Here is a 21394-nt window from a genome sequence, read left to right on the forward strand (position 1 = left end):
CTTCTACTTCAACCAATGCCATGCTGCCACTTTTGCTACCACAGGGAGCCAATGAGGCATGCAAACGTAGCTGCATCAGAAAGGCCCAGCTTGCGCTGGCTGGATAGCTCAGCTGGTTAAGAGCATCGTCCCGAAGCACAGAAGTTGCTGGTTCAATCCCTGGTCAGGGCACATATAAGAACAGATTGATGTTCCTGTCTCTGTCTGTCTTTCCCTTCCTCTCACTAAAAATCAATTAAAAAAAGAAATTTAAAAAAAAGAAAAGAAAGGCCCAGCTTTCCATTCATTCCCAGTTTTCCAAATTAATAGGCATAACAATACCAGTGTTGGGCAAAAGATGATTGAACCCTCCAACAGTAAAGTATACCATTCCAAACACCTACTATTGTATAATTATATTAATAATTGTATAATTTTATCCACTGCCCAGGCCTCATTCCTGAGGTTCAGACAGGTGCATTCAACTGGCTTACAAACTTCTAAGTTCCCTTTCATTCATAGAATGGGCCACTTCATGGGACAGTTCCAAACTATTGGATCTGGGTGAAAGTTATTAGGGAGTTATTTGTACTAATCATGTAACTCTTTTGTTAAAAATATTAGTTCAGCCTGACCGGGTGGTGGCTCAATGGATAGAGCATCGGACTGGGATGCAAAAGACCCAGGTTCGAGACCCCGAGGTTGCCAGCTTGAGCACAGGCTCATCTGGTTTGAGCAAAAGCTCACCAGCTTGAGCCCAAGGTCGCTGGCTTAAGCAAGGGGTTACTCAGTCTGCTGAAGGCCTGCGGTCAAGGCACGTATGAGAAAGCAATCAATGAACAATTAAAGTGTTGCAACGCACAAAGAAAAACTAATGATTGATGCTTCTCATCTCTCTGTTCCTGTCTGTCCCTGTCTATCCCTCTCTCTGACTCTGTCTCTGTTTAAAAAAAAAAAAAATTAGTTCAACATAAGAAAAACAAAACCTCTATGTCTCCCAACCAGCTACTCTAATTTCCCACTGCTCCAGCTTTAGACCATTCTTTTCCTCAAATATTGACCGCTACTTATCTGTTTACACAGTTACATCTTTGTAACTTGTAGAAGGCTGTAAACTACTAGACTACAAAGACTATAATAGCAGGAGGTTATGCTAGATCTTTGGTTTACGTCCAAAGTGTTTAATGTGCTGCACAGGACATGGGAGGGCTTTCACAGGTTATTTGTGAAATAGTGGGGACCCTGACAGAGCAGAGACGAAGTCAGGCATCTGTGACCTCAGGCCCACGCAGAAGACTGTGTCCTGAGAAGCCTCCTTGCACATGGCCTCTGCTCTGGGGCACCCCTCCTGAATCTCCTGTCATCAGAAACATGCAGAACCACAAGTGCCTAAAGCCTCACATGGCAGGAAGTTACAGGAAACTACTAAATCAGGCAGAAGTGTATGGCTGGAAGGTTTGGCCTCTCAGGACATAGGACTTAAGCTTCATGGAAGATGAGACACACCCCTGACACAGCCAGAGACACAAAGATGGACAGAACTATAGGAGGCTGGATCAAGGGAACAATCAGGAAAACAGAAATCATGGTGGGCACATATACAGTGCTTGTGTGGCTGGGGACCTTCCAGGTGAGGTCTAGTTTGTGACGTGTGCTAATAGTTTCAATGGAAGTATTCACTGTAGGGAATGAAAGGAATGACTTTGGATATGGAAAACAAAAGGAAACAAAGAACTAATGCTGAGCCATCAATTCTGAAACACACTGTCCAGAAAAAAGGCGCCGAGAGTCGGATTCCAGTGCCTACATTATGTCAAATGGGTCATCACCAAAGAAAGGGGCTAGGCAGATTTCACAGCTGAATGCTGCCAGAAGCAGGCAGTTCAGCATCTCCTGTATTAAAGCACAAAGAACATACGGAAAGGAGAGCATCCATTAGTAAGCCAGCACAAACACAAAAGATATAAACCATGCACCTCCCCAACTTAATTTTTGAATATTGATGTAAAAGTTCTAAAAAATGAATGCCATCAGCCCATTATAACAAGGGTACTTCTATGATTATATCACTGTCTTAACTGTTCAAAGGAGAAAATCCCTATGACCACCTTCAGAGGTTAGGGAGGGGTAACTGTGGCTACTGATGTTCATTTATTAGAAAGTACCACCTGACAAGTGGTGGCACAGTGGATCAAGCAGCCATGGCCAACATACAACCCGAAGGCCGCATCTGGCCTGTGTAATGAGTTTATGTGACCCGCGATTAAATTTTTAATATTCTCCACTACTTTAAAATCTCAGCTACTCAGAAACGAAAGCGTCTTTAATTATTGGAAATTGAGATATTTAAGATAGCGATATGGGGAAAAAAATTCCGCATGTGACTAATCTGGGGTTAACTTAACAATAATTGGTTAAATGAATTCATGACACTTCTTTATTTTTTTAAAAAATTCCATTATAAAGATTTAAGCCTGACCAGGCGGTGACGCAGTGGATAGAGCGTCGAACTGGGATGCCAAGGACCCAGGTTCGAGACCCCGAGGTCACCAGCTTGAGCGTGGGCTCATCTGGTTTGATCAAAAGCTCACCAGCTTGGACCCAAGGTCCTTGGCTTGAGCAAGGGATTATTCGGTCTGCTGAAGGGCCATGGTCAAGACCCATATGAGAAAGCAATCAATGAACAACTAAGGTGTCGCAATGCGCAATGAAAAACTAATGATTGATGCTTCTCATTTCTCCGTTCCTGTCTGTCTATCCCTATCCCTCTGTCTCTCTGTCTTTGTAAAAAAAAGATTTACAACTTTGGTACTCGTCTGTACTCGATATGAACTGTTTGATGTTTAGCGGCGATGTGAAACCCACATTCTTTTAGGTGGAGTTTGCCAGTGCGAACCCAAGGTCAAACAATTTGTTATTTTTGTGGTCAAGCGTGCTGAATCAAGTGGCATTGTAGCATAGACAATAGCTGCAGTTGATAACTGAAAACGTGTCCAGGCTGTTTGTAAAATGAAATAATTGTTTTATTTGTGATATAACCCCTTCAAGCTCATTCTATCAATTAAATATTGTTTCTATTGATTGCAATACACTTTGGATATTTATACAGTATGTAATAATATTTATATTAAAATATATTTTTATTAAAATAATACTGTATATTAAAGTTTTTTTCATTCATTTATTTATTAATAAACAAATTACATAATAAAATTATTTACTTAAATGAATCATTTTTGTATTTAACATTTTTTAATTTTAGTATTTCATCTGGCCAGTGAAAAAAGTTTTCTTTCTAATCTGACCCGGGGGCAAAACCTGTTGGCCACGCATGGGATAGTGTCCATCCACCTAAGACACTGAGGTCCCAGGTTCAAAAACTCAAGGTTGCCGGCTTGAGGCCCAACGTCATTGGCTTGAGCAAAGGGTCACTGGCTCAGCTAGAGACCCTTGGTCAAAGGACATGTGAAGCAATCAATGAAAAACTAAAGTAACACAACTAGGAGTTGATGCTTCTCATCTCTCATGTCTGTCTCTGCCTCCCTTTTACTAGCTTAAAAAAAAGCAACTACTACAAGTTGATGCTTGCTAGTCCTTCCTACTTCTCTTTAAAAAAAAAACAAAATCGAGCCTGACAAGGTGGTGGTGCATAGAGTGTCGAACTGGGATGCAGAGGACCCAGGTTTGAGACCCCGAAGTCGCCAGCTTGAGTGCAGGCTCATCTGGTTTGAGCAAAGCTCACCAGCTTGGACCTGAGGTCGCTGGCTCGAGCAAGGGGTCATTCGGTCTGCTGAAGGCCTGCGGTCAAGGTACATATGAGAAAGCAATCAATGAACTACTAAGATGTTGCAACGAAAAACTGATGATTGATGCTTCTCATCTCTCTCTGTTCCTGTCTGTCTGTCCCTATCTATCCCTCTCTCTGACTCTGTCTGTTAAAAAAAAAAAAATCGATAAAAATCTTTTTTAAAAAAGTGCCAGATTATTTATCCAGAAAAAAAAAAGCTTTGAGTCAAAGTACAATCAAACTCATCTAAACCCAGACCAATCACTCTTCACATTCTCAATTTCAGTGTTTTGAGAGGTACCAGTTGTGAATAATGTAGTTACATGATTGCCCAAAGAGTAAAAAAAAAAAAAGATTCATATGATCGTCTCCCACTTCATACTTGCTGATAAAATGACGTTGTACTGCAAAAATGAATGAAGATAATTTAGCAGTATGACAAAGTTCATTTTACAACTACACAAGACTGCAGGAGAGGATTAATCTGAGCAGTAATATCCACCACAACATTGATAGCCCAGCAGTATTTGCAAGGCCTGACAGAAGAGTGAGGCCAGACTCCTCTTCGGACCCTTGGTCAAAACTCAAATAGACACACCAAATATGCACCAAGTGGTTGCTCAATCCAATCAAACATATTTCATTTTCTAACATGATTTTCTCAATGACCCCTACCAAGCTGATGATGAGAGTTCATTTGGCAAATTAGGTGTTTGAGAACAGCTAAGAAAATCGATTTATAATAATGAGAGAAACCACCATTTATCCAATTGTGTTAAAGTGACAATAAGTACTTATAACACTACAACTGTTTACTCAGACACAGAGATCAAGGGAGCAGAAGATGTCAAGAAGGCCTACACTCAATGACTGGGAATTTGGTCCACGATAAAAATGATGTTTCCAGTAAGCGGAAGAACCTACTCAGAAAATGGACACTAAAGAAATGCCACATAAATAAAACAGCTAAACAAAACCCAAAAATGCTAGGATAAAAAGATGTATTTGTACAATCTGCCTATGGAGAATATGACACTCAGAATAGGAATAAAAATAAATACCTGAAATCATAAAACTTTTTAGTGAAACAGTAAGGGAGAGAGATGAGAAGCATCAACTCATAGTTACAGCACTTTAATTGTTCATTGATTGCTTTCTTATATGTGCCTTGACCAGGGGGGCTAAAGCTGAACCAGTGACTCCTTGCTCAAGCCAGCAACCTTGGGCTTCAAGCCAGCAACCATGGGGTTTCCAACCTGGGTCCTCAGCACTCCAGGTTGACTCTGTATCTACTGTGCCACCGCCTAGTCAGGTCATGAATCTTCTTTATGGAAACTAAGTAAAGGTAGAAGATAAGTGTTGGTTTGATATATTTGCAATGTTAACATTCGTAACATCAAGAGATCCACCAAAAAAAGGGAGGAGTACTGAGGAAAGTATCTGAACTCACAGAAGTAAAACTACAAATGGTTTGTTATGGACTTATAAAAATATGTGTCATATCCCAAGGGAAAGGTGAACTAAACCGAACAAATTATTTTCTCACATCAGATCTATAAACCTTAAAAATACCAACTACAAAGCACTGCCAATGAAAGGTAAAAGGAGCTCTCATGCACTTGAGCAAGTACATGTATTTTAAATGATTTTTTTTTTTTTCATTTTTCCGAAGCTGGAAACGGGGAGGCAGTCAGACAGACTCCCGCATGCACCGACCGGGATCCACCCGGCATGCCCACCAGGGGGCGATGTTCTGCCCCTCTGGGATGTCGCTCTGTTGCATCCAGAGCCATTCTAGCGCCTGAGGCAGAGGCCACAGAGCCATCCCCAGAGCCATCCCCAGCGCCCGGGCCATCTTTGCTCCAATGGAGCCTCGGCTGCGGGAGGGGAAGAGAGAGACAGAGAGGAAGGAGAGGGGGAGGGGTGGAGAAGCAGATGGGCGCTTCTCCTGTGTGCCCTGGCTGGGAATCGAACCTGGGACTCCTGCACACCAGGCCAACGCTCTACCACTGAGCCAACCGGCCAGGGCCTTTTAAATGATTTTATACAGCAATTCATTGCTATCAGAATTTTTTTGGGGTATTTTTCTGTAGTGAGAAGCGGGGGACAAACTCCTGCATGCGCCCCATCAGGATCCACCGGGCATGTCCACCAGGGGGCATGCTTTGCCCATCTGGGGTGCTGCTCCACTGCAACCGGAGCCATTCTAGTGCCTGTGGTGGAGGCCATGGAGCCATCCTCAGCACCCAGACCAACTTTGCTCCAATGGAGCCTTGGCTGAGGGAGGGAAGAGAGAGACAGAGAGAAAGTAGAGGGAGAAAGGTGGAGAAGCAGATGGGCACTTCTCCTGTGTGCCCTGACCAGGAATTATACCTGGGACTTCCACACGCCAGGCTGATGCTCTACTACTGAGCCAACTGGCCAGGGCCTGCTATCAGAATAGCTTACATCTTTGGTTGATTCTGAAGTTTCATGTCTAGAAATCCTACCTACAAGAGAAAGCACCTTGAATGTATAAAACAAAGGTACACAAGGAAATATTTCTGCAACCTGAATGTTCATAAAAAGAAAAAACATGGACTACACTGCATCTGTTAAAAATGAATGAAGCAGACTCATCTATGTTAAGGACACCCCCAAAACATAAACACATACAAATGTTCCTTGATTTATGATGTGATTACATTCTGATAAACCTATTGTAAATTAAAACTATCCTAGGTTGAAGGTGCAGTTAACCCCACCTACCTTAAACATACTTAGAATACGTATGTTAGCCTACAGCTGGGCATAATCATCTAACACAGAGCCTACTTGTTTCAGTGTTGAACATCTCATGAATTCTGTTGAATAAAGTACTGATAGTGAAAAACAGAATGATTGTATGGATACTGCTTTCTCACAACCATAAGGTGGAAAGTGGAAAAATCATTAATTTGAACTATTAAATCAGGAACAGTGTATTTGTATACATGTATGTAAACATTTACAAAAAAAGAAATCTGACCAGAAATACACCCCAGATAGTGGTGAATACATGAGGGGAAAGCAGTTGACAATGAATGGAGCAGAGTGAGGAAACCCCTACTGCCTACCTACCACCAGGAACAGGTTCACATTCAAGCAAGCAGAACACCTCTGAGGCCAGAGGAAAAGGCGAAGCAGGATCCAGCATGTCTACAGCCTCTCATCACAGCACGCTACCTGGGGTTTCCTCTGTCCACTTTTTTTTTTATAACATTGGTCCCTGACCAGTCAGTCAGCCCATTCCCGACCAGGACTCCCATGGACCTGGTTCTCACCTGGAAAGGTGTCTTGAGGAACTCCTTTGTCCACCGACCAGAGCTCTTCCTCCTCCTCTAACTGAGATACCACATCTGGCTTGGAAAGGTGATGTTCTGCCCAAGGGAAAACAGACAGGGCTTGGGGGGGTCTGTGTTCAGAAGAAAAGGTAATTTCTGCTGTGCCCCTAGAGGATCATGACTTCTGGCCTAGGGTACTAATGATAACCCATTCATTGTCTTTGTCAGCTGCTTGCTTTCCTGGGCTTCCTTACTAGGCCAGGTGGCAGCAAAAACCAGTTCTGGCCAGCAAGACACAAAGGGAAGTCTGTCAGCGGAGTCCACAGGGTTTGTTTGGGGGTTGTTTTTGCTAAATGTGACGGCTGTAAAAAGAGCACTAGCCTGAGCTGCCCTGACCCCTTCTTTCTTTCTGCTTTTAATAGGGATGTGATGCCTGCTTCCACAATGATACAGTTACTAATCTAAGAATAAAAGTGGACCCTAACTACAGGGAGATGGGAAGGATCAGGGTCTCTCCGAGAGGATATTCTCGAGCTTATTGGACACTGACACTATGTTCTCTGAAATTCTTATTTATTTATTTTTTTACAGAGACAGAGAGAGGGATAGATAGGGACAGACAGACAGGAACAGAGAGAGATGAGAAACATTAATCATTAATTATTAATTTTTCATTGCGACACCTTAGTTGTTCATTGATTGCTTTCTCATATGTGCCTTGACTGGGGGGCTACGGCAGACTGAGTAACCCCCTGCTCAAGCCAGTGACCTTCAGTCCAAGCTGGTGAGCTTTGCTCAACCCAGATGAGCCCGTGCTCAAGCTGGCAACCTTGGGGTCTCGAACTTGGGTCCTCTGCATCCCAGTCCAACGCTCTATCTAGTGCGCCACTGCCTGGTAAGGCTGTTCTCTGAAATTCTTGTGATCATCTCCCTGGCATTCAAGGCCTCTGAGGAGTAGACTAGATGACACTTGAGAAGTCAAATGTAAAGATGCCGTTTCCCATGAGTACAAAGTAAGGCCCTCTCCCTCAAGCTCCAGGTCCTTGACCCTTGCCCTCTGGCCCCCGAAGCCTGAGCCCAGGCAGACACACACTTCAGTAGCACCTCATTTGTGCAGCAAAGTGCACATCTTTATTGACATGGAGGCCAGCCTTACCCACTGAGACCAGGTTTCTGTAGTTCTCCAGCATCACTTCTCTGTACAGGCACTTCTGGTCATGGTCCAGCAGTCTCCACTCTTCTGGGGCAAACCCCAGGGTCACATCTTCGTAAGTCACTGATTCCTAAAATCCACAGGTTTCTGTTCAGCCAGGGCCTGTCATTTCTCACACTGACAGGACGAGGGTAACTGAGAACATGAAGGCACAGTCTACAAGGTGACCTCAGTATTCCAGGGGGTCTCATCATGTGTTCCTGCTTTTTGTCTGGAACTGAACCCAAACTCGACCCTATTCAGGTCACAGCAAGGAAGAGGACAACACATCAGGCTGAAGATGGTTCTTCATTTTTCTGAAAACCTACCCATTTCTTATGAACCTGGGGATTCCACAATTGATGTCAGTGTGTCTGTCCCATCCCAGGGAATTCCAGAGCTGAATCATCATACCCACGCCTTCAATTCAGCCCCTACCCACAGCCCAAGATGCTTCTACTTCCTTCCCATGCCAAGAACCTACCTTTTCTCCTTAGTGAGAGTTCATGTCGTGTCTAGTTTTCGTGCCAGAATAGCTTGGCAATCTCAATATGAATTTGACCCCAACTCCCCCCCGGTTTTGGGAAAAATAAATTAGAATCCCATGTAATGACTTAGGCAGTAAGCACTTGCTTGGGAAACAAAGCAACCCGAGGCTCCTCCACCCTGCAGGCTTCTCATGCCCAGTCCCTCTCCATCAACCCCAGGCTCTAGGACCTGAGAGCATATCCTTCAGGCCACCTTCTGGCCACCCACGACCCAGGGGTACACTAAAACTCCGCCAAGAAGCCTCTAGATACTCACAAGGCACCGCGCCAATGGAAGCCAGGCGGCCATACCTTCCTTCCTCTTCTGTCTGCCTTGTAGGAACAGGCTGAATCCTGAGAGGATGGAATTTGGACCTGATCAGGTAGTGTTGCACAGTGGATAGAGCATCAGACTGGGACGCAGAAGACCCAGGTTCAAGACCCTGAGGTTGCCTGCTTGAATGCAGGCTCATCTGGTTTGAGTAAAAAACTCACCAGCTTGGACCCAAGGTCACTGGCTTGAGCAAGGGGTCACTCGCTCTGCTGTAGCCCCACGGTCAAGGCATATATGAGAAAGCAATCAATGAACAACTAAGGTGCCAATGAAGAACGGATGCTTCTCATCTCTCTCCCAATTCTATTTGTCCCTCTCTCTGTCTCTGTCCCTGTAACACATACAAAAAAGAGGATGGGATTTGGGAGTTGGGAGGGGCGTGAGGGCGACACCAGGAGACCCCCGTCACCTGCCAGGAAACGGTCCCATCGACGGTAAAAGACTAGTCCAAACCTCCCCCTACACCTCTAAACGCCCTAATGGGGTCGTCTCTCCCTATTAACAGACACCTTTAGGCCTATCTCCCCCAAGGGACAGAAGCTCCCTTGCAACGTTCCTCATTAAGGAGGAGTAGCCTCCAGTCCTCAGTCCGCCCACGCCTGCAGGGAGTGGTCTTCTTTCTAGGGCTCCCCTCAGTCACCGATCACAGCGCCCCAACTGACACTGCACAACCCACGACGGGAGAAGGTTTTCCGCCGTACTCACCGGCGCTCGGCACACAATGGCGCTCGTCTCTCCGCCGGCGACGCGCGTCAGCGAGCTAGCGCGGACTACAACTCCCAGACACCCCCGCAGCGCGCCGCGTCGTGCCGTTTCCAGGCGGGGGCCATCTTGTCCGGATAGCTCCCGGCGGCCGGCGAAGCCCGCGCGCAGAAAGGTCCACACCCATTTTTCCCAGCGGGTCCGCTGGGCAAGGAGAGGCCCTGCGTGGCACACGCCGGGTCACAAAGTCTCAGTTCTGGCGTGAGCGGTGACGCTGGTGCCCAGCCAGAAGGGCGTCCATGGGTGGGCAAGCCGGACGTTGGAGGAAACTGGGGGGAGGGGGAGGGAAGGGTGTGCCGGAAGTCCTGAGTGGGTTAAGGCTTGATTGGGTGGAGAAGGGGACGGGGGCGGGAATGATTATTACATTCTTACGGTAGGAGGAAGAGCGGGCTGGAAGCGTTAGGGATCGTGGCTAAGGCCTACTGTGGATGTGGTGGGTGAGGGAGGGGCTAGAACAGGATGGTCCATCTCTAGGAGGCGGAGCTCGTGTCCTCCAAGTTTCTAGAATTGGGGGTGGTGTGGGCAGCAGGTATGGGTGCGCGAAGGGACATCCCCCCATGTTCCTGGATGAGAGTGTTGCCGGACGACGTAACCTTTGGGAGGGCGGTAGTAAATGGGGCTTTTCATCGAATAGAAGCAAAAGGGGTGGGACTGGAAGGACAGGAAGGGTTGGTGGAGGCGTGACTAACACCAGCCCACGGTCCTGCGAGAGAATGGGTGTGGGGGGCATTTTCGAAAGCATGTCCTTCAAGCCCAGAGAAGAAAGAGAGAAAAGGGCTAAATATGTAGTCAAGTTATGGGGAGAAGGGCAGGGTGACCTATAAACTAATTGTGACCTAGGCACCCGGGCGGGGTGGAGGTTGCCCAAGAGAAATCATCAGTAGACAGAAAGTGAAAGCGATGAAAATAGATTTTATTCAATAAAAGATGGTAACAGTTTGGAAAAAGAGACTTCGTTGTGGAACCTGGGCTTAATTCTGAATGCAACCAAAACTGGGGGTTTATCAACAAGGAGCGAGTTGGCTCTTTTCCGACTCCATCTTCGCGGTAAAGGCAGAGGTGCAGATCAGTCGCCGACATGCAGCTTTTTGTCCGCGCCTAGGAGCTACACACCCTTCAGGTCATCGGCCAGGAGACTGTCGCGCAAATCAAGGCTCATGTAGCCTCACTGGAGGGCATCACTCCAGAAGATTAAGTCGTCCTCCTGGCAGGAACGCTACTAGAGGATGAAGCTATCTTTTGCCAATGTGGAGTGGAGGCTCTGACCACTCTGGAAGTAGCTGGTAGCATGCTTGGAGGTAAAGTCCATGGCTCCTTGGCCCGTGCTGGGAAAGTAAGAGGGTAGACCCCCCAAGGTGACCAAACAGGAGAAAAAGAAGAAGACTGGTCGGGCCAAGCGGCGGATGCAGTACAACCGGCGTTTTGTCAATGTTGCGCCCACCTTTGGCAAGAAGAAGGGACCCAATGCCAACTCTTAAGTCCTTTGTAATCCTGGCTTTCTCTAATAAAGCCACTTAGCCCCCCAAAAAACAAACAAACAAAAAAAAACAAGGAGCAAGTTGGATTGGGGTGGGGTTGGGGTTGCTGGCTGGTGGATAGAAAGTTACAAAGAGGAGACATCAAGGTTTTTAGGAGGTCGATGGGATTCTGGCTGGAGGCCAGGGTGACTGGATATAATCTGGGAGAAATCCTGGAAATGAGGAGTTTGGTTGGCAATTTTATTTTTATTTTTTTAGAGAGGGAGAGAGATGAGAAGCATCAACTCGTAGTTGCTTCACTAGGTGTTTATTGATTGCTTCTCATATGTGCTTTGAGGAAGTGGGGTTCTCAAGCTGAGCCAGAGTTTGTGGACCTCTGCATAGTTAGTTGACTGTGCCACCAAGGGTCAGGTAAGGGAAGGGAATTTCTTGATAAACTGACTTAGCATTATTCTTGCTAAAACTGGAAATACACAGATGAGCCTTGTCGGGGAAAGGGCTCAGAAGAACTTGCCTAAAGGTTGGTTAACAAAGAATTTGTCAGAGAGAAGGAGTGGGATGGGCAGGGTCCTTTGCCCATTATCTTCTGTCAGCTGAGGCGCCCATGTCTAGGAAATTGGACAAGTCACTGTCCAGGTATAATAGGTGCTCTTTCTTGGGCCCAGGGCTTCATCACCTTCTTTGAGAGCCCAGGATGAAGTATTCTCTTGCCTTCTTCAGACTACAGTATCTGGTGTTTTCCAATCTTCTTCAGGTTGCAGGGTTAAGGCTCTATGTCCTCTCTCCTCCTTGGTGTTTTAAGCTCTCCTGTGCTCCTCAGGCTGAGGACCTGGTGTAATCTCCTCTAACATGGGGTTTCCTCACATGTCTCAGCAGCCCTAAACCTCCCTTTGGGTCATTTGTACACTTGCCTGTTAACTATGTTTCAGGACTTATTTTTTAAATTTGTTTTTTATTGATTATTGATTTTAGAAAGAGAGAGAGAGAGAGAAACATCGATTTGTTGTTCCATCTATATTTGATTCGTTGGTTGACTCTTGCATGTGCCCTGACCAAGGATTGAACCCACAAACTTGGCATATTGGGATGAGGCTCTAACCAACTCACCTACCCAACCAGGGCCTCAGGATTTATTATGTTTTATGGCTGCTGTGGCTATTGTCCACTTGTAGGCTGTGCATTGTTCATCTTATTTATTGCAGTTAGCCAGTACATCTGTCGGTTTTTGCTTATCAGTATTTTCTCAGATCATGCAGATGTCTTTTAACCTAACATCATTTCATTGGATTTTTTTAGCTATTACAGATAAAACACCATCCCCATTTCATAAATATTTTGGCTTTTTCACTTTTCATATTTTGACTTAAAATAACTGATGTTATACATCATTGGGGCAGAGCCATGTTAATTAGTCATGTTGTTCCTATTTTGGATATGTCTGGGGATGCTGCTAATGGTTCACTATCAAATTGGATGAAGGCCTTTAACATCTATTAAGTAATTATTTTTTTAGATTTTATTTATTCATTTTTAGAGACAGAGAGAGAAAAGGGGGGAGGAGCATATGTGCTTTGACAGGCAAACCCAGGGTTTCAAACCAGTGAGCTCAGCATTCCAGGTTGACACGTATATACTATGCCACCACAGATCAGGTGCCTTTAACATCTTAAGGAAGCTAACCCTCTTGGAAGTTCTTTCACATGATTTTAGGTTAAGAGGTGATTTTTTTTTTCTCAGACAGAGAGTCAGAGAGAGGGATAGATAGGGATAGACAGACAGAAACGGAGAGAAATAAGAAGCATCAATCATTAGTTTTCTCCTTGCGACACCTTAGATGTTCATTGATTGCTTTCTCATATGTGCCTTGACCATGGAGCTATAGCAGACTGAGTAACCTCTTGCTTGAGCCAGTGACCTTGGGTCCAAGCTGGAGAGCTTTGCTCAAACCAGATGAGCTCGTGCTCAAGCTGGCAACCTCGGGGTCTCGAACCTGGGTCCTCTGCATCCCAGTCTGATGCTCTATACACTGCGGCACCGTTTTGTCAGGCTAAAAGGTGATTTAAATAAATATATTTTTGAAGATTGATTTACGAAAGCTACTTTAGTACAACTTTTAATAATTAATTGCATAGACCCTGGCCAATGGCACAGTGGATACAGCATTGCCAAGGTTGCCGCTTAAGTTCATGATCTTCAGCCTGATCCCAAAGGTGTCAGCTTGACCCCAAGGTCGCCAGAATGAGACCTAGTGTGGGCTCGACCCCGAGGGCACTTGCTGACCCCCAGTTAGGGTACATATGAGAAGCAGTCAATGGCACAACTAAGTAGAACAATGAGTTGATACTTCTCTCCCTATTTCTTTTTCTTTTTCTTTTTAGATTTTATTTATTGATCTGGGGAGAGAGAAAGGGAGAAAGTGGAGAGAAAGCAGGAAGCATCAATCATAGTTGCTTCTTGTATATATGTGCCTTAACCGGGCAAGCCCAGTGTTTTGAACAGGTGACCTCAGTGTTCCAGGTCAACGCTTTATCCACTGCGCCACCACAGGTCAGGCACTCCCTATTTCTTTTTCAAAAATAAATTAATTGCATGTTCTTTTTTCTCGTTTAACAAATTAAGCATGCTATTTAATTTACCATAATATGATTATGTAGCATTTCTGAATAAATGTTAACTATGACATGTAAGTTATTGAAAATGTTATGCATCCTGTTTGCATACAGGGCTCCAATCTCTTGTCAAAAACTTTCAGAGCCAGAAGTACTTTGGAATTTAAAAGTGCTTGGATTTTTAGCAAAACAGTAAGGTGCATATGTCTTTCAGATGTACATCTCAACAGGTCTGAGCAGCCTCTGGCCATCAAACACTTGAGTATCTCTGTAGCAAATTATATGAAGAGTCACATTAGATTAGAGAAAGATAAAGTGTAGATAAACTTGTCAGTTCAGGTAAATTTTGCTGATACAAAATAAAAGACGAGCCTGACCAGGCGGTAGTACAGTGGATAGAGCGTGGGACTGGGATGCGGAGGACCCAGGTTCGAGACCCGAGGTCGCCAGCTTGAGTGCGGGTTCATCTGGTTTGAGCAAAGCTCACCAGCTTGGACCCAAGGTTGCTGGCTTGAGCAAGAGGTTACTCAGTCTGCTGAAGGCCTGCGGTCAAGGCACATATGAGAAAGCAATCAATGAACAACTAAGGTGTCGCAATGAAAAACTGATGATTGATGCTTCTCATCTCTATCTGTCCCTGTCTGTCCCTCTCTCTGACTCTCTCTCTGTCTCTGAAAAATAAAAATAAAAACCAGACAAAAACTTTATATTGACCAAATCACTATGTTTGCTGGTATCATTCAGTTGAATCATAATCACCTGTCATGCGACTAAAGCCTGAACCTACCATTTGATCACCACTCACCATTATGTCTTCTTGTTTCATCGCACAGAGCATCTCAAATTTTTCCGTGTAAGGAGGAACATTTAATTAAAAGTTATTTTTAAAAAGAAAAAAAATGAGAAATATATCTTTCTGTCTTTAAAGCATGAGTCCCTCAACATTTCTCAGAACTCATCAGATCTTTAGAACTTCAGGTTGAAAAAGCAAGAATTAATTATTCAGGCTTTACTTGTATCATAACTATTTCCCAGAAAATAGGCACTTGGGTCTATTTATTACTCCTACACAGTTACTCTTTGCCTGTTCTCTGCAACATCAACAATAAAAGGTCAATGAGTAGATAATCCAGACTTGATGTAGCATAGGGGGGAAGGTGAAGAATCTTATCTCTGAGCAGAGGCAAACCACAAACAGGTTCCAGAAAATGGTCTGTCTCAAAGAGAAATGTGGGCAGTCCACCAAATACTGAATAAACAAGTAAGTCAGGTTTGGGATAATCCAGTTTATGCTTTTGCACTCTGAATCCCATAGTGTGTATTTGGTTATAAGTAAATGAAAATCCAGCTAATCTAAACAACAAACACCATTCCAGCACAGAACTAAAAGATGGTTCCTGGTACTGGTAAAGCTGCTCATTGATGTCACCCAGGGCTGGGCTCCATCATTCCCTCTTGCAGTCCTCAGTTTGGGAGTGTTTCTTTCCTTCAGCCACTATGATGTAGACAGACGACAAGTCAGCCACATGTTTACTGCTTGTCTGAATGCTACCCATTTCAACCTTTCTCCCAGCCTTAGGAAATCAACATTTTCTTCTCTGATGAAATTCTACTCTCTTCTTTGTTCTTGAGTCTCTTTTGTTTATTTGCCTCTGTTCAGTATTTATTGGTGGATGTACACATCCAAAATGAAAAGAGGATGTCTGCCCTCAGCAATGAATTGAAAAATTTCTGGATGTTCTTACTACTACAAATAAGATATAAAACAGATGTAAGTGCTTGCTGTAACTATTGAAACAGAAAATATTAAAATGCATTTATTGCCTGACCAGGTGGTGGCACATTGGATATAGCGTCGTACTGGGATACAGAGGACCTAGGTTCAAAACCCCAAGGTCACATGCTTGAGCACGGAATCATCTGGTTTGAGCAAAGCTCACCAGATTCAACCCAAGGTCGCTGGCTTGAGCAAGGGGTCACTCGGTCTGCTATAGCCCTGCAGTCAAGACACATATGAGAAAGCAATCAATGAACAGCTAAGGACCCACAGCGAAGAATTGATGGTTCTCATCTCTTTCCCTTCCTGGCTGTCGATCCCTGTCTGTCCCTCTCTCTGTTTCTCTCTGTCTCTGTCACACATACACACACACACACACAAAAGTGCATTTATTAACAACACAAATCCAATTGGAAAAAAAATTAAATCAATGAGATTCCAATAAACCAGGCAGAATAAGAATGATGCAGAAATTAATACAGTCACATACACACAGAATCACTATAATCTTAACAGGTATGTTGAAGTTTCACAGTAAAATCATAAAAGAATGCCTGGGATTCATTTACTGGGAAATGCAGGGGACCTATAAGAAAATAGTTTTTTGGGAAGAACTACAAGTAAACTTGCCTAAACGAGCATGCGTCCCATGTTCCAAGATGAGAGAGTCAATTGTAAACCCCAAATCAAGGATCAATACAAAACCAAATAGGCTTACAAGGGGCCCTTTGGGATCCTGGTCCTTGGACTTTGCTCTTTCCTTGTTTTCTCAAAATGTGACAGAAGGAGTTGACTGCCATTCTTCATAAGAACAGTCAAGTTTGATTTGAACTCATCATAAGGAGAAATAATCCCAGAAACTGCTGGTTCAAAAATGTTCTTTGTTGCCTGACCAGGCAGTGGCACAGTGGATAGAGCACTGGACTAGGATGTGGAAAACGCAGGTTCGAAACCCTGAAGTTGCCGGCTTGAGTGTGGGCTCATCCGGTTTGAGCAAGGCTCATGAGCTTCAGCACGAGGTTGCTGTCTTGAGCATGGGATCATAAACATGATGACCCTATGGTTGCTCATAGACATGACCCCATGTTCACTGGCTTAAGCCCAAAGGTTGCTGGGTAGAGCAAGGGGTTGGGGTCACTGGCTCTGCTGTAGCCCCCAGTCAAGGCACATATGAGAAAGCAATTAATGAACAACTAAGGTGCTGCAACAAAGAATTGATGCTTCTCGGCCCTGGCCAGTTGGCTCAGTGGTAGAGCGTCGGCTTGGCGTGCAGGAGTCCTGGGTTCGATTCCCGGCCAGCGCACACAGGAGAATCGCCCATCTGCTTCTCCACCCCTCCCCCTCTCCTTCCTCTCTGTCTCTTCCCTTCCCGCAGCCAAGGCTCCATTGGAGCAAAGTTGGCCCAGGCGCTGAGGATGGCTCTGTGGCTTCTGCCTCAGGCGCTAGAATGGCTCTGGTTGCAACAGAGCGATGCCCCAGATGGGCAGAGCATCGCCCCCTGGTGGGCGTGCCCGGTGGATCCCAGTCGGGCGCATGTGGGAGCCTGTCTGACTGCCTCCCCGTTTCCAACTTCAGAAAAATACACAAAAAAAAAAAAAAAAAAGAATTGATACTTCTCATCTCTCTCCCTTCCTGTCTGTGAGATAGCTAGTTCATAAGGTAGTTCCATTTTTAATTTTTTGAGGAAATGCCATTCTGTTTTCCACATTGGCTCCAAAAGTTTTTTTTTCCCACCAGCAATGCAGAGGGTTCCCTTTTCTCCACAGCCTCACCAATGGTTGTTTTTTGATTTGTTAATGAAAGCCATTCTGGTAGGTGTGAGGTGGTATCTCATTGTGGTTTTAATTTGCAAATATCTAATAATTAGTGACATTTGGCACTTTTTAATTTATTTATATATATTTATTATTTTACAGAGACAGAGTGAGTCAGAGAGAGGGATAGACAGGGACGGAGAGAGATGAGAAGCATCAATCATTAGTTTTTCATTGCACATTGCAGCACCTTAGTGGTTCATTGATTGCCCTCTCATATGTACCTGGACTGCGGGCCTTCAGCAGACCGAGTAGCCCCTTGCTAGAGCCAGTGACCTTGGGTTTAAGCTGGTGGGTTTTGCTCAAGCCAGATGAGCCCGCGCTCAAGCTGGCGACCTCGGGGTCTCGAACCTGGGTCCTCTGCATCCCAGTCCGACGCTCTATCCACTGTGCCACCGCCTGGTCAGGCGTCATTCAGCACTTTTTATATGCCTTTTGGCTATCTGTCCTCTTTGGAGAAGCATCTATCGGGTCCTTAGCCCATTTTTTAATTGGGTTTTTGCCTTCCTGGTGCTGAGTTTTAGAACTTATTTATAAATTTTGGTTATCAATCCTTTATCAGATGTATCAGTAAATATATTCTGTCATTCAATGGCTTATCTTTTTATTTTGTGATCATAGTATCTCCCCTGCTAGGTAAGTATGTCTTTTTATTTTGTTAATGGTGTCTTTTGCTGTGCAAAAGCTTTTTTTTTTTTTAGCTTTTTGGTTTAATATCATCCCATTTGTTTATTTTGTCTTTTATTTCACTGCTTGTGTAAATATATTGCTACTAGAGATATCTGTGAGTCTACTGACTGTTTTCTTCTAAGATTTTTATGATTTTGCGACTTACATTTAAGTCTTATCCATGTTGAGTTTGTCTTTGTGAATGGTGTAAGTTGGTAATCTAATTTAATTTTTTATATGTATCTGTATAATTTTCCAACACCATTTATTAAGGAGACTGTCTTTACTCTATGTGCAATGTCTTATTACATTCAGGTACCAGCTTGTGGATCAGAAATAACTTATGGATTCTGCCTCCTTTATGGTTTATTTCTGATGTCAAATAAAATGGAATTTCAATGAACAACTTTGCCATAATATGTCCAAAGAATTTCTGTAATCTATATGAGCTAACTGGTGTCAAATAAGGTGAAAGCCATCATTGAAAACCTGCCACTTTGACCCTATTCGTAGTGGTCTCTAGTATGAGTCCTCTTTTATTGAGTAAAGTGATAACACCCCTGGCGGCTCTTCCTTACCTACCACCTGTATAGTGTTTTTCCCAGTATGAGTTCTCTGATGTAGCATTGTAAGTGCTGGGCTATGTTTAATGCCTTTCCCACATTGATTGCACCCACATGTTTCTCTCCAGGGTGCATCCTGTGACATTGACTATGGAAGCACAAAAACTTGAGAACATTCCCTGAATGCTTCACATTGTAGGGAATGTGTAGGTAATCCTTTACAGATTCTTAGATATAAAGCAGAATATCCTGTAAAATAATTTCCTGAATTCACACCAAATATAAAAGTTTCTCCTAAGGTTAAGTTCTCTTGTAATGAGAAAGGGGTAATTTGTGCCTTTATGTTTGTAGGGTTTTTCTCCTTTGTGAGTTCTGAAACATACTGAAAGGCAGTCTTTCTCTAAGACAGTCCCACACTCAACATCTTGGTAAGGTTTGTCTCCTGAGTGAATTTGCTCATAGTTAAAAGGGTTGAACTCTGTCCAGACTTCTCTACGCCCATTACACTTACATGATCTTTCTCAAGTATGACTTCTCTGATATCTTTGTATAGTGGAAGAAGGATTAAGTTCTAATTAACTTTACCCCTAAATGTATTAATCTTGGTGCCTCTGTCCAGAATCAGTATTTCCTCAAGGGCATCTAGTCCACCATCTCTCCTGGTTCTCTTCCTGCTGTGTTTTTGTTCTTGTTTTTGTTTTTTTCTGAAGTGAGAAGTAGGGAGGCAGAGAGACAGACTCCTGCATAAACTCGACCGGGATCCACCTGCCATGTCCACCAGGGGGCGATGCTCTGCCCATCTGGGTTGTTACTCAATTGCAACAAGAGCCATTCTAGTGCCTGAGGTGGAGGCAATAGAGCCGTCCTCAGTTCCTGGGCCAACTTTGCTCCAATGAAGCCTTGGCTGTGGGATGGGAAGAGAGAGATAGAGAGAAAGGAGAGGGGGAAGGATGGAGAAGCAGATGGATGCTTCTTCTGTGTGCCCTGGCTGGGAATCAAACCCGGAACATCCATACGCCAGGCCGATGCTCTGTCACTGATCCAAACAGTCAGGGCCTCTTCCTGCTGTTTTAAGTGGGCGTCACATTCCTGGCCTTGGCCAAATATGGACGGATATCATCCATTGCTTATAAGTCTATTTCTAGGACACCATATTGTTCTAAAAGAAATAAAACTTATAATTTTAAGTATGTACAGAATACTCTTGGGGAGAAGTTAAGTGAGGAAGCAAACCTGAAGTACATGGATTTGTTTTCAAGTCTGCCTACAGTGAGTAGTTGAGCAGTGAACAGAAGTCTCCTTTTCCAAGTGCTCTTCTGGACCCCCCCCCCAATTCTTTAGGATCTGGTTCTGAACCCTCCTCTCTCCTGCCACCGTGATCTGTTTCATTGCGCTGGATTCACACGCCATCTGAATATTAATGAATTGTAGTTGAAGAGCTTCAACCCAGATTCCTTTCTGAGTAGTTGACATATTCAACTGCCTCCTGGGCATCTCTGCTCATTCTACAACCACAACTTGTGAAAATTGAATACTTCCCTGGCCAGTTAGCTCAGTTCGTTAATGCATCATCCTGAAAGGTCAAAATTGCGGGCTCAATATCCGGTCAGGGCACACACGGGAAGCAACCAGTGAATGCACAACTAAGTGAAACAACAAAGGAGTGCATCTCTCCCTCTCTCTTTCCCTCTATCTCTCTAAATCCATAAGACCCTGACCTGTGGTGGCGCACTGGATAAGGGCATCGACCTGGAATGCTGAGGTCACCAATTCAAAACCCTGGGCTTGCCTGGTCAAGGCACATATGGGAGTTGATGCTTCATGCTCCTCCCCCTTCTCTCTCTCTCTCTCCCCCCTCTCTAAAACTGATAAAATCTTTAAACTTTTTTTGAGTCCATCTTAAATATACAGTGTGTTCATAAAGTCATGGTGCACTTTTGACTGGTCACAGGAAAGCTACAAAAGACATAGAAATGTGAAATCTGCACCAAATAAAAGGAAGACTCTCCCAGTTCCATACCTATTCAATACAGTACGATGTTGGCTCACGCACAGATTTTTTAGGGCTCTTTAGGTAGCTATCCCATATAGCCTCTACAGCAGCGGTTCTCAACCTGTGGGTCGCGACCCCAGCGGAGGTCGAACGACCAAAACACAGGGGTCGTTCGACCCCTGCCGGGGTCATGACCCACAGGTTGAGAACCGCTGCTCTACAGACTCATCACTGACTGATGGCTTACCAGAATGGGGTTTCTCCACCAAACTGCCGGTTTCCTTCAACTGCTTATCCCACTGAGTAATGTAATTCCTATGTGGTGGCGCTTCATTATAAATGCGCCGATATTCACGTTGCACTTTGGTCACAGATTACAATTTAGTGAGACACAGAACACACTGAACTTTCCTCTGTACCATCCACATCTCGACTGGCATGGCCATGGGCTGCTCCACTGTATACACAGTGTTATGTTATCATCTATGCATGCGCACATGCTGCCACCTCATCCTACAGAAACCAGGAGGGTTGTTTTTTTTTTTTTTTGTACTTTTCTGAAGCTGGAAATGGGGAGAGACAGTCAGACAGACTCCCGCATGCGCCCG

The 21394-nt window shown here is 44.4% G+C and overlaps 1 protein-coding gene and 1 pseudogene across 3 annotated transcripts in view; one reads left to right on the forward strand and one right to left on the reverse strand.

Annotated features, from left to right (window-relative positions):
• Positions 1 to 9886, reverse strand: part of ZNF274 (zinc finger protein 274) — a 35557-nt gene extending 25671 nt beyond the window's left edge. Inside the window, exons 1-5 of one of the 3 annotated variants that reach the window (XM_066270798.1) lie at positions 9823 to 9886; positions 9283 to 9452; positions 9065 to 9141; positions 8225 to 8351; positions 7069 to 7164 (exon numbers count right to left, since the gene is read on the reverse strand). In XM_066270798.1, the coding sequence (XP_066126895.1) occupies positions 7069 to 7164; positions 8225 to 8351; positions 9065 to 9097 (256 nt within the window). In that variant the 5' untranslated portion in view covers positions 9098 to 9141; positions 9283 to 9452; positions 9823 to 9886. The remainder of the gene's footprint in view (positions 1 to 7068; positions 7165 to 8224; positions 8352 to 9064; positions 9142 to 9282; positions 9453 to 9822) is intronic. The other 2 variants (XM_066270799.1, XM_066270800.1) reach the window with 2 other exon arrangements.
• Positions 9887 to 10883: 997 nt separating this feature from the next.
• On the forward strand, positions 10884 to 11398 carry LOC136331813 (ubiquitin-like FUBI-ribosomal protein eS30 fusion protein; annotated as a pseudogene).
• The last annotated feature ends 9996 nt before the right edge of the window (positions 11399 to 21394 follow it).

This window comes from Saccopteryx bilineata, chromosome 3 (genome assembly GCF_036850765.1).
Source record: "Saccopteryx bilineata isolate mSacBil1 chromosome 3, mSacBil1_pri_phased_curated, whole genome shotgun sequence".
NCBI lineage: Eukaryota > Metazoa > Chordata > Mammalia > Chiroptera > Emballonuridae > Saccopteryx > Saccopteryx bilineata.